Source organism: Onychostruthus taczanowskii, unplaced genomic scaffold (assembly GCF_017590055.1).
Source record: "Onychostruthus taczanowskii isolate IOZ18803 unplaced genomic scaffold, ASM1759005v1 scaffold1, whole genome shotgun sequence".
Taxonomy (NCBI): Eukaryota; Metazoa; Chordata; class Aves; order Passeriformes; family Passeridae; genus Onychostruthus; species Onychostruthus taczanowskii.
This window is the reverse complement of record NW_024496525.1, coordinates 30,167,900-30,186,045: the sequence shown is the minus strand read 5'-3', so window position 1 is coordinate 30,186,045 and position 18,146 is coordinate 30,167,900. Positions and strand designations below refer to the sequence as shown.

General features: G+C 36.4%; 2 protein-coding genes across 4 annotated transcripts in view; both read right to left on the bottom strand.

The window, feature by feature from the left end:
• DYNC1H1 (dynein cytoplasmic 1 heavy chain 1) overlaps positions 1-446 on the bottom strand; it is a 45,151-nt gene extending 44,705 nt beyond the window's left edge. The window contains exon 1 of the mRNA XM_041401278.1: positions 99-446. Within this exon, the coding sequence (XP_041257212.1) occupies positions 99-369 (271 nt within the window). The 5' untranslated portion in view covers positions 370-446. The remainder of the gene's footprint in view (positions 1-98) is intronic.
• A 4,857-nt stretch (positions 447-5,303) lies between these two features.
• PPP2R5C (protein phosphatase 2 regulatory subunit B'gamma) overlaps positions 5,304-18,146 on the bottom strand; it is a 72,845-nt gene continuing 60,002 nt past the window's right edge. For all 3 annotated transcript variants that reach the window (XM_041415530.1, XM_041415697.1, XM_041415611.1), the window contains 7 exons: positions 17,318-17,371; positions 15,427-15,597; positions 14,742-14,869; positions 13,106-13,207; positions 11,141-11,213; positions 8,704-8,820; positions 5,304-7,996 (listed from right to left, as the gene is read on the bottom strand). In XM_041415530.1, the coding sequence (XP_041271464.1) occupies positions 7,865-7,996; positions 8,704-8,820; positions 11,141-11,213; positions 13,106-13,207; positions 14,742-14,869; positions 15,427-15,597; positions 17,318-17,371 (777 nt within the window). In that variant the 3' untranslated portion in view covers positions 5,304-7,864. The remainder of the gene's footprint in view (positions 7,997-8,703; positions 8,821-11,140; positions 11,214-13,105; positions 13,208-14,741; positions 14,870-15,426; positions 15,598-17,317; positions 17,372-18,146) is intronic.

The following is an 18,146-nucleotide window of genomic DNA, read 5'->3' as shown; positions in this document are numbered from 1 at the left end:
GGCCGCGGCGGAGGCGCGCCCCTCCCACCCGCGGCAGGGCGGCGGCCGCGGCCGGCAGCGGCCATTTTGCCACCGCGGCGTCTCCGCTCCCGCCTCACCTTTGAGTGTGGAGCGCTCCACCAGCACCGTGTGGACCTGCGGGTCGGAGAGGAACTTGCGCATATGCTCCACGGCGCCCTTCTCCTCCAGCGCCGCTTCCAGCGCCGCCGGCGCCTCGCCGCCATCCTCCAGCAGCAGCGGCACCAGCTTGCGCAGGTGCTTCTGCAGCACCGACACGTCGGCCACGTTCTGCACCGCCGAGCCCGACACCTCCATGCCGCCTTCCTCGCCGCCGGGGCCGCCGCCCCCGCCGCCACCGGAGTCGGACATGCCGAGGCAGAGGGACACCGGCCGGCACCACGCTCCGCCCGCCCGGCCGCGCCCCGGCTGAGGCTCCGCCCGCCGGCCCCGCCCGGGCAGCGGCCGCGCCCCGCCGCCGCCTACTCCTAGGATCATGGAGCGGTTTATCTTGAGAGACCTTAAAAATCACCTGGATCCAGCACGCCTACCATAGGCAGCAACACCTTCTACTAGACCAGGCTGCTCAGGGCTCCATCCAACATGGCCTAGAGCACTGTAAGGGATGGGCATTCACAGCTTCTCCGGGCAGCCCGTTTCAGTGCTTCGCCATCCTCACTGTCAAGAACGTCCTCCTAATAGCTGATCTAAACCTACTCTCTTTCAGTTTGAATCCATTCCCCTTGTTCTGTCACTACATGTTCTTGTAAGAAGCTCCTCTGCGTCTTTCTTGTAAGCTCCTTTCAGTTACTGAAAGGTTCCCCGCAAGAAGCTCTTCCACAGGAGTTGTGTAAGAGTGGCTTATTCTGGAAGGGGAGGGCGGGATGTGAGGGAAAAGGGAAGGCAGCAGCCTCCCCCACTGGCCTGGCAGCAGCACCCGGGAGAGATGTGTCCTGCCGCTACTGCCTCCTTACCCGGAAGGAGTAAGGCTCGTTTGTCCGAATGAAAAGAGTGTTTATTTCATGTGAAAAATCAACCCAGAAGCCATAAGGTCTGGTGGCTAAAATGACAGATTCCCGTGAAGAAAGCAGCAGGCCAACTGCAAGGCTTCTTCAGTGAAGTATCTCCGGTGCTTACCTGCCCAGCCAGCCAGCTGTACTAATTACAGTTTAATCAATCCGGCACCCAAACCAATAATCCCAGTCTTTGGTAAGGCTGCTTCCCAAAAGCAAAGGAGACAAAAGGAGACAGGGACAAAGAGTACTTCAGTGAGAAAGGGGATTTTATTAAAAATGAAACAATTTTTAAAAATTCCTAAACACCTCTCAATGTATTGCACACATCTCAATGTATGTTTAACTGATGGAGGTATTAGATGAGTTTAACTCACTGCTGCTGAGATGGACCATCCTGTTCCTCTTTGCCCAAACTAGTCCCCTAGTTCTGCCTGCCGTTTGGAGGTGTCTGGGAGAGGGGAGAGGGCAGTGAAGTTCCAAAACAATTCCACTGACTCCCCAAAAGTACACTAGGGATGGTGGGTGACCCACAGGCTGAAACTCCAGTTTTTGCTCACATGGAAGTAGAAAAGGGAATGTTGCCCCCAAAAGCAAAACAACCATACAAAACTCCATCTGACCCTCCCATGCATTTCCTCAAGAGATACACAGGGAAATGCACAGAGACCCCCAAACCCAGGACCTGTTCAGATGTACTGCCCAAGAAATAAGGAAGCTGGGGTGGAATATCCTACCAAGCAAAGGAAGACCTGATCTGTAAGCCTCTACACAAATGTAACTCAGAATTAAAGTGTTTTATGTCCAGCTAGGACACTTGAAATCTGGAAAGCTCACCCACATATCCCAGCTCCTCCATTTCTACCAAGAGAAAAAGTATGCCATGCTCAGGCAGGCTCCTGAAGCATTTATGAGTCCAGTTGACCTTTGAAAAAACAGATTTCTTAAGTAATAAAACCTCAAACATTCCTGTCTGGAAGAAAAATAATTTGTTCAGCAACTAAGTTTCAACTGCAAGTACTAAAACTAACAGAGGTGATTGTTTTTTGATGGATCAAACCTATTTTACACCCCCCCCCCCCCATAATTTTTCTAAAGAAGAATAGTGGTAGATACTTCTCTGAATACTCTGTTCATAGGATGGTTACTGAGACAATGTTTAATACAACACTCACCTATTTCAATTTTCTGAAGTCCAGTTTGCTCACACCTTGTAATTCTTCTACATTCAGGTTGTTTCAGGATTGCGTATTGTATGGTAAAAAGTGCTAACTTTGCATGGCTGTCTGAATTCCACCAAGACTATCCTGTCTTGGCTGACAGCTTTCCAATGCAGGGAGGATTAGCTACTTCTTACATCCACACAGTAAGCACCAGTACAGGCCAAGCACCCCAAACCCACAGGTTAAATTAACATTCTGGATGTGGAGATGTTATTTAGAAAGGTGTTGATAATATTCCTAAGCAATCTAGATACATCTCAGGTGTAACTTGGCATCTCTTTGGAGGTGAGCTTAAGCAATGATTCCAAGTACTGGCATGCTCATTCATCACCTGCCATGCCGAACTGTCACAGAATTTCTGTAGCTCACAAAGCAAGATACAATATCTCACTGCTGTAAAACTGTTGCCAGGAAAAAATGCAAATCAGGAAAATAAGGAAGGAAGTAGAAGAAAGCAGGACAGGGATAGGAAATTAAAATTCAAGTAAATATTTATATATATTGCTGCTGACTTGCAGAAAAAGTAGGTTCAAAAACTCCTCAACAAGTCTCATCTTAACTGTAGGTTTTAAAATCAGAAATGCTCCATGTTGTATTCAAGACATGCAACAAGTCTTGAATTCTGATAGCTAAGTGTTAGGTTACTTGCAACTAAAAGCCAGAGTAGCTAGAGACTTTGTATTCCTTCAATCATTTCAACCTTATCTACTGTGTTAAGGGGAGCAGGAGGAAGATGGCAAATTAAGTTAAAGGAAACTGAGGCAGAGACAAGATAAACTGATTTTTAAAATAAGTTCTCTTCTGCAGAATGGAGAGAGGAAAGTCTTTACTTGCTCAGGGTGAAAAATAATTTGCCTTGATCTGGTTGTAGTTGATTATGTATGTCATTTTCCTGGGCACACAGAAGACCTGTCCCTTCTTACAGGTGTGAGGAGCCACTGAAGTCAGCCATTCAAAGGGCAAGACTGCCAATATGACACATTTCCCATATAATTTAACTAAAGACATGTATTTCAGAGAACCCTAATGAAAATAGGACTTGTCAAGATGTAAAACTCCTAGAAAATGCAATACAATGTATGTAGGAAGAAAACCTTTTTTGTAAGTTATAAAAGAAACAACAGCGGAGGAAAAAAGGATTTTAAAATTAATTAATATTAATTTTTCCAAAATAATCAATATTAATTTGGTAGTATTTGAAACCAACAACAAAGGAAAATACCCCAACTAGTAACCTTTAGAGCAAATCAGCTCCTTTCCTTTCCCATGTCTAATCCTCTTGCATCTTTAATTCTACAGCGACTGCACTAGAAAAATTACTATGGCAAGGTCTTCATGCTAGCATGAACCCTCTCAGTGTGGCTTTTTGGATGACAGAAATGCCTAAAATAGCTCAAGGCAATTCTGTGACTGCCCTCTCCCCTCCTCACCACAGGGTCAGAGTGTGTGCAGACCTCCCTGGGGCGGGAATGAATGCAGTCCCCGCGTGCCTGGCTCCAGCGAGAGCCAGCTGCAGCCGTGCTGCTCTTCAGTGAGCTCAGGAAGGAATAATGCACTGCCTTCTTTTAGCTCCACAGTAAATTCTCCCTTGGGAATTTGTTCATATGAAATGTTTAACTACATCCAAGTTTTATTTCATGAAGTAAAGACAGCTCAAGCCAAGTCTCCTCATAGAAAAGAAACTATAATCCAGGGAGACAGTGATATGGTAATTAGAATGGCATTTCTTAATTAGCTATATACAGTCAGAGTCTCCACAATCACTGCAGTAAGGCAAGATCCAAGGGGCAGAAGTGCTCCACTTTTAGGCGGGTGGCCCATAAAACAATCCAGAACATGGATAACCTGAAAACACAGCTATCTCCTGTAAGTACATTTGTGAGGTAGATAAAGCAAAGGAACACATCTCCAAACACAAGCAATATGTGCCACACTAGCACCTTCCTTTCCAATCCTACAAAGCCAAAACATGAAAGCAGAGCCAAAAAACACTGCTGGTCAAAGCCCCTGAGACTAATTCCCTTAGAGGGAAAGGATAAAGGTCATTTCCTAAAAAAGCTGGCAACTCACTTAAGTACTTACGTGGAAAAAATGTCATAGCTCTCAGTATTTTAAAACATTGTATTTTGAGATGTATTTAACCCTGATTTCCAAAAATGAATAACTGGATCCTCAGTTATTTCAATATCTTGTTTTTCATTTGATTTGATGAGTTTACTACTGAGCTCCTGCATCAAATGGTTTCTTTCACTACACAGACCCATCTTGTACAAATTCACCCATCAATTGACCCATCAAATCTTACATTTGTAACTCAAGACAGTAGCCAGCTCTTGATCCCAGGCCCAACCCCCCCAACTTCCCCAGTTACTGAATGTCAGCTTTATATGAGTAATTTCCTTAGTTCTTTTGAAGATTTTTACGGATTATAGACAGAAGACAAGTCTTACTGTAGACTTCCATTTTCCCCTATATCCTTGCCACTTGATTAGGTATCGAATACCACAATATAACCCCAGATTTTATGGCTACTTTGCTTGAAGCCTGTCAACATAGAAATGTTTCAGGGGAAAATACTATGGTATGAAAGATGTATTTTTCCTATTTGTAGATTACAGTACTGATTGCTGTTCCACAGGTAAAGTCTGCTTTTTCTACCGAATATCAATCATTCCTGCCTTTTTTTTTTTTTTTTTTACTTAATGGCCTTTCCATAATTTTGTTTTGCTTTTGTGAAATTTGTGAAGTTAATTTGTACAGATCACTCTGCTAGCAGTGATAAACACACCCCCAAACACCTTTTGTTAAACTTAGTTTCATGATGAGCAAGTAAAATTCACATGTTCTTTATTTGTCCATATAATACACCTTTTTTTTTTTTTTAAGTTTTAAAATTAGATAAAAGCATATTAAATGGCAGGTGTATGAAGTTCTTCAGAAACAATGCCAGAACAAAAAATTGAATTACAAAATGTTAAAAAATATGTAGGTACATTTGAACTTAACATTCCACTAACGCATAATGTTACAGATATTGTCTAATGAAAAATAATTGTGCCACTTACCTATTTTTGCTGTTTCTAGGAACTTTTTATTCTGTACATAGGACGATTCTGTACAAAATATGAAGTCTACATTTTTATTACTTATTACCATAAAACAAGGTACAATGTATGTACAATATTAAAATGAAGCCATACTAAAGCCACACTAAAAAGACACTTGTAATATTACTTTCGACATTCCTGATGTACAGGTGTAATTTTGGAAAATGGGGGAAGGTATCAGACAGAACTTTATGAAGAACAACAGTCACCAAAATGCTACTTTAATTTTTCTTTTTATTTTGGATGTATTAGTTTTAGAATTGTTTAGTACAAGATTATACGAAATATATAAATATTGATAACAAACATGCTAAACCATTAGTGATGGTAAGATTTTGGAATATTGCCTAAGCAAATGTTCAGTGACCCAAAATTTCAAATATGCCTTTATAGAGAACTTGAAGCGTCTAAATTACCACAATACTTCCCTTTTTGGTGAGTGTTTATCTTCAATAAAGAATAAAAATAAAATCTAGACAGTGAAAGATGTTCTTATACGTTGAGTATCACACAATCAATCAAACACTGATATACAGTTGGGATTTTCCCCCCCCTTGGATAACATAAGAATAATTCCTTTCAGCAATCTCTTGCACAGACATACTGAACACCCAAAATCAAAGGTAACTGATAATCTACCAGCTAAAGATGGAAGTTCAAACAATGGTATATCAAAATACATAGATGTTGCTTTACACAATTAAAAAAGCACCCTTTTTCCCTCAAAAGTAGAAGGCATCTTTAAACTGTTTTCATATAGTTTATCCTAATGGTAAAGCATTTTCTTTTTCAAGTTTTACAGGAAATGTTTTCAGACACTGTGGACATTCCACTTAAAGGTTGGGTTGGTCTTTAAATTTAGGTGTTGTAAGCCAATATTTACCACTCACAATTTTCTTCCAATAGACAATGTAACAAATATTGGAAATTGAATGTTAGATGCAACCAACGAACAGCAGGCACTACATCTGCACAAGGTTACTATGAATGTCTGCTTTGAGCAATACTCTTTTTTTATGGATGCAGGAGATGTTATACTTCCTTAAAAAGTAAAACAAAACTATTTTTAAAGAAGCCACGTTTTTTATCTCTTTATGTATCAAGACATTAAACATTAAGTTATATCATGTTACTGCCAGAGACAAAAGAAACTAATCACTCATTTAGAATAGCAGAACACATTTCAAACAGCTTGTAAGCAGGATAAGTAAGTCAAAATACTGGCCACCCTGAGAGAAATCAAATATTGAAGACAAAGCACTATATTTTAAGAGATTTTCCTCCCGTGCTTTTCCATCTACAACAAAAAGCTCATTACATGCAAGTAATCTTGTGGAATATATAGCAGCATTTGAAGATCATCAGCAACTCAGATGCATTTTCAGTTCACTTGTGAGGTGTATTTGCAGCACATGTGCTCTTTACAACAACAACAAAAATATTTTCACGGTAAAATTATGGTCACTATCTCCTCAGCTCTTAGACTCATTTAAAAAGAAGCAGAACGGAATTCAAGAGTCTGTTATTTTTTTAAATTTTTTTTTAAAATTTTAATAAGCTTATGATGTTGTGTTCATCTTTCAGATAAAAACTGATGCAACTGAAATCACACATAGTATCTGCCACAGAATATTGAACTCCTAGAGCCCAAGAAAAATGCTGAGTATTAAAAGCTCAGATAAGGGAGAAAACAGTGAAAGAGTTATTTTATTGACTTGAAAAAACTTAAAATGAAATTTTATTTTCAGACTATTCCCAGTCATAGTAAACAAATTTTCATTTTAGGAAAAATTCTTCTACTGGTTCATATCTGGAATATTGGTGCCATATTATACACTAAAGACTGGAAGATATGGCTTTAAATATACATAAAGTATTAGGATGTGGTATATATAGATATATATATCTTTACCCCAAGTAAAAGAGAAATTAATTTACAGAATTCTTAGAAAGGAATGATAACTGAGGATTGTCATGAATGTTACCAGTTTGTAAGCCATGTTTTATAATATGAAAGAATAATTGTAGTTTCAAAACTGCTGGTATATAACAAGACAGCAATAATGTTGAAACAAGTGTAAAGGTGAGAAATCCTAGAAAAAGTTTAATACTTATATTTGAAATAATTTTACTTCTGAAAACACTTGTTTATCATTAGTACCAACTATTGGTCATTCACTTATTTAGATGGAAAGATTTTATGGAACACTTTTCTCAAATATGACTAAAAAACCAGCATGTTATCAGCTAGCTGGTACTATGACAACACCTCCAGGAAATTGCGTCCACTTGATTATAGTCAACCCAATATTCTGCAAATGGAACTGGGTAATTTACCATTGTTTGAACTACTAATCTTGAGCTGCATACTCTATTAAGTTATTGCCTACAGAAATGGGTTGAAGAAAGCTTTGACTTTGTGTGTAACTGATTGGTATGGCACAAAAAAAATAAGTTCTACTGTAGAACTGAGTCCAGAAAAAAAACCAATTTTTCCTCCAAAATAATATTTCACTGTAATAGTTTAATGCCCATCATGTGATATTAATTCATCAGCTCTGCAATGTGATTCCAAGGCTTTCATGGTATAGATATCCTGAGGCAGTTCTGACTTGCGTCGCACAAGAGGACGATCTTTTTTCTGATCTTTTTGTGCCTGAAATAAAAACAGAACAAAGTTAACCAAACATACTAATTACTAAACATTACTTAAGAGTACTTCTTGCACATCAGTACGCTCACTTACAGGAAAAGAAGTAAAAAACATCTGGAAAGAAGTTTATACTTTCTCCTCTACCCTCTTTACCAGCTATGCAATTTCAAGTATTAAAACCAATTTTTTTGCTAAGAGGAAAACTAGAAACAACTATGAATTTCTAAGCTATTAACAATCATGACATCGCTACCATTTTACCAATGCTCTCTCAAAACCAGACAATATTCCTAACAAAGTACTTTTAATTTATAATAATAGTGTCTTTATGGAGTTCCCATGTCTGTCTTACCTAGCCTAATTTGTTTGTTTATTAATTTTTTTCAGATAAGCAGGTCCTTACAAAAAACCGATTGGCTTCTACTTAGCTATTTATTTATTGCTGTGTTCAAAGTTACTAAGTCACAGTGGTCCAACAAAGTTTCTGAGAAGAAACCTTAAAAGAGACTATGTAGCAGATTCACAGGCATTAGAAACATAACACTACTTCTGCTGCTAAACTATCATTTGAAAGTAGCAGCCCTGGTGAAGCCTATTACATAAAACAAACGGTTATGGGGCTGAAAACAGAAGCCAAGTTTATGATTAACAGTCACCTAAAGAAATTAATTAATACATTGGAGCACTTTGCTATCTTCACAAGGCTTTACCTGACAAGCCTCTTCTTTCACTGTCTTTTTCAGTGTCTGCAAATCTTCAATTAAAGGCCCGTCTGTTTCCATTGCAACAGGACTGTTCAGCAAACTCGTGTCACTGTATGTTGGGTACTAATAAAATGCAGAATGTTAAAAAAATCATTCTTAGCCATAATAACTAAATACTAGGAGTGTATTTGAGCATTTGAATGATATGACTAGTTATTTGAGACTAACTTCAATATTTTATGCTTCCAGGGACTAAGTAATAGATTTTAGAATTGAACTCAAATACTTTCACACTTGGCAGAAATACCCTGCTGAAAAATACAGTCAGCATTAAAAAAAGACGGTTTGATTATCTGAGACTCATTTTTAAAATACTCAGATTTGGTCAGTACTGCATGTCTACAGTGGCAATCTGAAACCTTATTGATACATTGTCAAGTGCTCTGTGAGCACTATAGCAATCCAAATACCATCGTTTTACTTGCTGATGCAATTTTGTGTTGGAAGAAGAAATAACTGTTAGAAGACCAAATGTACCTAATATACACTTAATATTATTTCAAACAACAGCAAAAGACCACCCACTTTTCTCTCTTTGGAAAGAAAAACAAATATAAAAGTACTTTAGGAATTAAAAAACCCCAAAATCTTTGTTATCCAGTAATCTCAATATGTCAGATCTTATTTTAATTCAGATGAGGTGTATATAGTTTTGAATTCAGAACTTATTTACATGCACACACAGACTTTTTCATCAGTTTTCCCTCATAAATATTTTGGTATCTGAGTGTACCAATAACTTAATGCAAATGAAAAAAGATTTTAAAAAAACCCTAACAGCAAGGATTTAACAAATATAATGATTTAAAATCTTAAATTGTACTTCTGTGTCATGCAGAATCAGGAATAGCTCTGAATAACAAGAATCATCAGTTATTAGACAAACTAAAAAGTTAATAGACATTCCAGGAAAAAAGAAACTCCTAAAAATCCATTATTTAGAGCACTAAAAGCATTTATATCCTTATGTCAATTCAGTGGAGCATTCAGTAATTTGTATTTTAAATTTCTTCCAAATATTAGCTTTCTTCAAGCAGACTATGCAGAACATGCTGTATACAGTGTACAGAATGTACTGTATACCACTATGCAGTGGAACTATACCACTATACATATATTAAGCGGTATCACAAAATGTATTTACAAAAAATTCCTTGGAAAGAAAAGGAAATTGATACTGTGAACTCCTAATTTTTCTACAACTCAATCCACTTATTTAGCCAAACAGGTAATAGCAAGTGACCATGTATATCAAATACTCTGCAAGCAATGCTTTTGTATGACTTATGTCATTAGAGAAACGTTTTGTCAGTGGAAGTCAATGACTGCATTCATATGAATAGTCCTTTCTGATTCATTTAATTGATCTGTTGTCAACTGACATTTTATTAATTTTAATAGATTTTACTTAAGCAGTTTAGTAATTGTTACCTGGCAAATAACCCAAGAGGAAAAAAAAGATTATTAATTTCTTGTCCTTAGACAAAGAGATTACTTCATACTTTCTATTTTAAAATAGCACTGAGAATCAGAAAGTGTCCCACTTCTGTTTACAGAGTACCATTTCTCCCTCTTCCACCACTTTAAACTCAGCTAGATGGTTTAGGAAATATACAGTACATTAAGTTTCTTGCTACAATATACCAGAATTCTGGCTGCGAAGTAATTTGAATGTTTGGAGGTTTTTTGTTCATAACAGAAAACCATATGACTGATCTAAAAGAAAACTGGCAGCAAACTCCAGGCAAATGAAGGGGTGTGGGGGGGGATCCAAGCCAAACCATTTCCTGCTCCCATTATTTCAACATCCAATGAATAGTCTAAAGGACCTTTGTTTTGTTATCATAATTGGAGCCACATCATTAATGATGGACAGGATGGGTCCTGCAGGAAAGACCTGAGCAGCAGGTTCACCAGCAGAGCAGCCCAGTGCAAGTGTGGGAACAAATGCACCAGACAAGAACATACAATACTAATCCATTTGACACAAAGGAAAACTGACCAGTCAAAACTCACAGTTTGCAGAAAGATCTCTTTTGTAATATACTGTTTGCAAAATAGCTTTGCAAGAGAAACCAGTTATGGCCTCTCTACATTTTTCCATAGTTTTGCACAGTAACTTTTCAAACCGCAATATGGTATAATTCCTATTATACGGAAAGGAAAAAATACTTCATACCATACTTTTCAGAAGCCTTTTAAAAAAATAATTACTTGCACAAGAGAAAGGTTACAAATTTGAAAAGTATTTTTATTGTGTATCTTTCATAATACAACTGGTGAAATTCCTTTATTTCCATGATCAGTCAGACCTGTTTTCCCCCTCTGATATTTAACAAAATTAGAGTATTTAAACATGCACATGTTAATCTTTTCTAAATACCTGGGGATTTGATTTGGCTAGATTTTCTATTTTAACCCATGCTTCTTCCCGCTCCTTCAATTTTAGCTTCTCTCTGGAAAAAAAAAAAATCATATAGAAGTAAAAGAATTCAACATAATAAATTATTTAGCTCTACTTGAGTCTACTGTCCAAAACACCACTGTTGACAGGACAATTTGCATCATATCAATACCCCACGATCTCAAATCAACATTAAAAGGGAAAAACTTCATGATTTTCTCACGAAAGCAACAAACTGGCTGATATCAGTTTATCTTTAGTACACATACATTGTTAAAAGTAAAAATTAAAACAGAAAGAAGTTTTTATCTAGGCTGAAAGCATATTTGTGTTTTATTGCTAATATCAGAATGCTATATTGGTAAATAAGAAGTCGATAACTGACCATGAAAATGGCAGATTTTTACTTGTCAGACCAATGGCTTCAGGTAACACGTTAAAGGAAAAGGCACCAGAGACATTTTGAATTGAACTCTTAACAGAGAAGTACCCAACAAAATCATGCTCATTCTAGGGAGTACCAAGCCTAGAGGGATGACATAAATGTGGGTTGTTTTTTCTTGTTTTGTGGTTTTTTTTTTAAACAAATAGAAAAAGTTTGTTTTCTTACGCTTAATGCAATTTGAAAATGTAAAATCTAGGGTTTGTTTTCCTTTCTTTCTTACAAATAAACATCTTCTTGCAGAGACTAGAATGATCACCTGTCTTTGAAGGCCGGTAGAACTTAAAAGAATTGTGCACTGTGAGTGCTAAAAACACTCTCAATGCACAGAGCAGATGATCCAAATGTCGAGAAAAAAAGGAAGAGCAATTATATCTAAGCAGATACACAATTTGCCTTCAGCTCTCAATTAAATTAAGATGGAAGGTAGGAACTCTTTAACCATCCCCCTTTTCAGTTCTTATGTGGTGGAAAATTTTTTATTTTGGTTTTGTGTTGCTAGCTCATTGCTCAGCACTCTGCTTTAGTTCACACTCAACAGCATCACCCAAAAACGTTATAAAAATCAGAGAAGAAAAGATTTGATTTCTCATTTAAAAGGGGTTCCACTTACTTGCAATCAGGAAAAAGAGAATTACAGTCTTTTTCTGAAGAGCCAATGCTCATATTTTGTCATCTATAAACATACAAACCTTAAGAATTTGATACAGTACAAGATAATTTCTTCTTGAATTCTAATAAGGAACTTCAAAACTTGGACAAATCAATCTACATTGAGAATCTGTACTACTTCCAGTATACCAGTTTAAAATAGGTGCCTCATCTGAACCACTACTTGAAAGAATCCCTGATTACTTTGAAATCTAAAATAAAATTCAAATCCTGGTATTATATATCCAGTTAGTGGGCAGGCACCCACTAACTGCTTCCAGCCCCTAAAATGAGACCCAAAACATGAATACTTCTGACTTCTTGATCTCATTTTAGCAGGATTCTTCCATCAAATAAAATCTGTACTAGAGACCTGCACTACAGTGGAATAACAACTTGATTTCAGGTAACATATATAATAATATGAAGACATGCTAACACACAATGCAATACTGAAAAATACTGGGAAAGTATTTTGGGACAAACTGATTGACAACATGAAAGGAAGTAACACTGGGTAAATAAAGCATGCAAAAATAAAACACAGGATGTGAACTAAACTGTTCAACAGATCCTCTACACTGGGCTCCACCATGTAGTGGTGTCCCTCTCAAAAACTTAATTTTCAGGAAGATGGTGACCCCAGAAGTAAGAGGTCTAAGCCTCCAGGAGATGCCTTATAGTTAAGAAGATTTACAGTTCACATATAACAAGAAGTTTCAGCAAGTCAACTTTGAGACTGTTGGAATCAAATGGGCAACTTCCCACTACTGACACAGTGGTTTTTCAGAGCTAAAGCACTCTGAACAAATTACTCAAGAACAGACAGACACACTGACATGAGAACTTACTTCAGTTTTTCTGCTTTAAATTGCTGTGTGCAGTCATCGAACAGTTTTTGGTTCATCTCCATGAAGAGTTTCAGAGCATTGTATATCAAGCCATGTATTGTCCTATAAGTAAAACTTCTGGTTGAAACTCAGAGTACTTTAAACTTTGAAATCTACTTTTTCTGGTCAACAGTAGCCAATAGCCTACATAACTGGAAAATTACATCATTTCAGAATAAGTGGAAATAAAATTAATTAGTGGACGTTTCAATTTACCCACAAGAGGCCTAATACAAGTACTAAAATTACCAACTTTGAATGCAGTTTTCTTACTCTGTAGTACTACTAATCACTTACACTTCTGACATTTGAACTTCACTCTCAATACTACATGTATCAGCACAGGCCTAGTTGTGAAATTTAGTAGCTGACACTAATCCATAGGGGTTAGTAGAGAAAATGCAGTAAGTGAGTGATGTAAGTAACTTACTGGTTACTGATAAATTGAAGAAAAAAAGGAGTTAGTAATTAAAAGGAGTGCAAAAAGGACCCATTCCTTTTGAAAACTGCCACACAGCAACAGACCCAGCTCAACACAATTATGCCAGAATGCTTAAGAAATGTGTTAGAAAAGTAAAGTTGAAAACATCAAAAAAATTACACAAAACCAATCTGCTTTATGAGGCACTTCTACAGATTCATTTACAGTTCTAGGCTATAATGTACTGCTGCTCAAAAAGCAATCTGTTAAATGATTACTTTGTATTGTATATGGAGTTACAAGTAAGAGTGCAGCTGTACTGGTAGCATGACTTTTACTCAGAATGAAATGAATGCATGACCTTGAAAGTCAGAAAAAAATAACCAACAGCAACCCACATTTACTATGTACAATTGCATCACTGAATTGGAATTTTATTAATGAGTACATTATTTGTTACTGCTTGCACCCAGCGACAGCAAGCAACCACTTTAACATCACTTTATTTTCCATTTCTTTCCCAGTGTTTAATTGCAGACTGATTACTCATTCTTGGCCAGCCCACCAGCAGTCCTCAATTCACAGCTAGAGCCAGACTGGGATACTGTCACCATCCCAGCAGTTGCACAATAGCTCAAACAAAGAGGCACTTTACAATGGAACAGCTGCAGAAGGGAGCTGACCAGGACTGTTTTCATGCGTAAGTACTACGTTATTGTGGGGAAAAAAGTGAAAATAATCCATGGAGAAAGAAGAAAAAAAGCAATAAACAAAAAGAAAATAAAAAGAAGGGGAAAAAATTATCTGATCTACAACATATTTCACTAGAATGCAGAAGAAATGCAAATCGGCAAATAGGTTAGTGATCAGAAATCAAAGTTAGTCTTTAGAAGTATCTGAACTACAGATGAATGCCAAATTTCCTCCATATTTATAGAAGAATATAATGGATTAGATGCACCAAAACACTCTTTCTTGTTTAATTAAAAAAGGAAAAACTATCTTCCACAGTTCTAAATACTTCCTCAAAATTGACAACAACAGTCTCTTTATCCAGCAACTTCAATGGCACAGAATAAACAGCTCAACACACTAAACTAGCCACTCACAGATCCAAACTCTTAAACCTACAACTATGTAAGTGAAGTAGCAGAAATTTGTACAAATGTTTCTTACTTATTCCAATGCGTCTTTGAATTCCGGTACAAGGATGGAAACATGATGGGTAAAATCTTTGCTGCATTATCACTAATTAAACTCATAATATATTCATTATTCCAGTAGTATAATGCTCGCTCTGCAACCTAAGACAACATGAAAAAAGGAACACTTCTTCAATCTCTTACAGAGCAAATAATTATAACATTTGGCAAATATAAGGGAAAGGTAAGAAAAGTTGCAAATCAGACTTGGATTTTTTAGTGCTAATGGGAGTCATGGAGCTGATGGAAAGAGAGACAGAAAAACTGCTTTTTACCTGGCTAGGGACATGATTCAATCTATAACCCATGAACTCTGAAATTCAAGCAAAGAAATACTTTTCCAAAAGAAACAGTATTTGTAGAACTTGTATTACAAGTAACGAAATGAAAACACTATATTGAAAGGGTTCAGGTACTTCTGAAAACACTTGAGTTTTTCAGCTTTTTTCAGGTAAGCACAACACTAAAGTGAATCACCCAAATGAATGCATATTGCACTCTTGAGAAGAAATAGTAAAGCTGATGTTTAACTTGTTTGGATAACTTGACATAGAATTGAAGACTTCTTTGCAACAAATAAAATTCATTATGATGAATAATACATTACAAATCTGCTTTACAAAAATTCTGGTATCATTGTACATGCAGTAAATACAGACCTGAAAGTGTGGACTGGACACACATTTGGCTAGCTGTCTGAAGAGAGGTTCCATAACTTTAACAAATTCAGATGGCTCAATAACATCTAAAATTTCTTCTAGTTCATTTAAAAACATGACTTCTTTTGGACTGTGAGTCTTTGGCCAGTATTTTAGCAGTGCCATTACCACCTGTAGAGACAAAAGATAAAATAATTTTGTAATTTCACTTTACCTTGAACTCAATTATAATGCATTAATAAGTCTGGCATTTTAAGGAGAACACAAAACTCGTGATTTCTTGTCCTATGTAACAGTAGTAATCGGACATGGTTCAGTGTCACAGAAGTAACTGTTAATAGATCTAAACTCTCTTCTTCAAAAAACAAAGTTACACATCTGTAAGACATGTTCAAAAATAGTTATCAAAATACTAGAAAGAAAACCTAACATCTAACTTAGTATGATCAAAATGCAAATTCCCTACTACATTATCAGGAAAATTACCTGCCACTTAAGTGACAGCAGCTTTAAATCTCTACCTTCTTGGGGATGCAATCCAAAACTCAAGCAATGAAGTTCTATCAGTATATTTTAATAAAGTATTTATTACAAATGCCTGAATTACAGGTGACCAACTATTCTAGGTATGTTGCTCTTAAACTTTGATTTGACTATGTTACTATAATCTTAGTCTTAACTTTCTTCATGATTAATAAATTATTTACACCCAGCTTGCTTACCTAGCAAACCATGAACACTCAAAACACCGTTCTGTGATTCTATAATTTTAAATATAAAAGCTGTAAGCAATATTTAATATCATCACTGACAACTCTGAGAATTAAGTGCTTCTTTCATGTATTATTTAGTCATGAAAGCAGACATTATGTCCTCAATGAAGCCTTGGTTAATATATAGATTTTTAAAAAATAAGATGTCAAAAAGTCTCGTGTGACAATTATAAGGGGAAGCAAAGACCAGGATCTTTTGAAGAGGAACTTAGTACTTTGCTGATGGGTGTGCTAAGTTTTTAAGGAAAGTTGTAATCACATACTAATTTGGGATCAAAAAAGGAAACTAACTTGGTTGCATATTAGTTCTAGATTTCTAGATTCCTACTAGGAAATACGCAACATCCTATCTGATGTTTGGAAGAAAGCTAAGAAAACAAGATCTCATACAGTACAAATGGCAGAATGCCTGACATTTGCTACCTTATTAAATATTAAAAGCTCCAGCTAGAAGAGAACTCCTGCTCAGGGGCACACTTACCATTTGTTTCAAGAAACCCAGTTTCCATTTTACAATGGAAATGGTCATAATCTAATAACGCACTTTTGTTAGCAGCAGTTGTTTTATTGATCTACTGATTAAACAGATTAGTTCTTACCTACTTGATATTGGGTGTAATGAAGCAAACCACTAGATACTATAAAAGACAGGTAAAATTATTCATCTCTGCAATTATGTGCAGCTAGACCAAAGCCTGATTTTGTCCAAGGTTGGTGGACATTAACAGGATCTGATTTAAAAGCCTTGCACCAATAGGTAGCTGTGTGTCAGAAATCTGTTCTCCATCATAACAACCATCTCTGAACAGAGCACAGTTCAGGCAAACTAATTTCTGACTAAAGTACTTCTGGATCCACCATCTCCTATCTGCTCAGCCAGAACAAAATAAGCAGAATAAAATCTTCATGAGAGCTGTACTATTAATGTTGTTTTAGTTAGTTTTTGATATTCTGAATGACTGCTGGAAAAAACTAAATTTGATAGATCAAAATGGTTATTTGACTCAAATATAAACAATTACAAATAAATACTTTGATCCCCAAACCTCCTTAAACAGTCTACAGATGTAAGGTGTACTAATAGTTCAAAATATGTAATAATAGCAAGATGAACTTACCGGTTCTGTAAGTGTGCTGTCCTTTTCTAAAAACTGAACTACACAGTATGCCAGCTACAGTAAAAGAAAAGGAGTTTTATTAATTCTCACTATGAAGCTGAACACATTTTGAAATCACTAGCATAAGTCAAGAATAATTTTGAATGCTTCAAATAAAATACAAGTTTCTTCTTGTAATTTAAAAAAAATTAAAATTTAAAAACCTATTTGGCAGACAACTTAACAGAAGGGTAAACAGCCTTCAGCAATTCTTTCCAACCTTTGCAAGTCTGTCCTCACCTTTTCCTCTGTTATAATATAGATACACGTGATGATGTTTTCTTTTTAGACCTAGTACTTTGCATTTCAAACACTTCATCTTTCAAATACAGGACTTAAAAACCATGACCTTGTCCTCTAGAGTGCTTTCCACTCACTACCATTTTGGTGTCCTGTGCTGATTTAGTAAGTATTTTCTATTTCATAACCTAAGTTAGATAAAAGTGCATTGAAAGCTGCAAATCTTGGCATTTTTTAATATATCACAACTAATGATAACTATGCCTATCAATGTAAGCTGATGGATTAAAAGCATGGTACAACTCAGAAGCCCCCTTTTTTCTGTGTACTTCTAAAAGGATATATTGAATTAAAAAATGATGTCCTTGTAAATTCCCAATTCCTTTCAAAACACCAACAAACTGAATTCAGCTGAACTGCATAATGTAATTTAGAATGAAGTGTTTATAGATGACATTCATTAAAACCATCTTTTCTGAAAGTTTTTATGTCTAAACATTAGAGACAAGAAGATAAACAAAAAATCCTGCATGGATAAATACTAAGAACT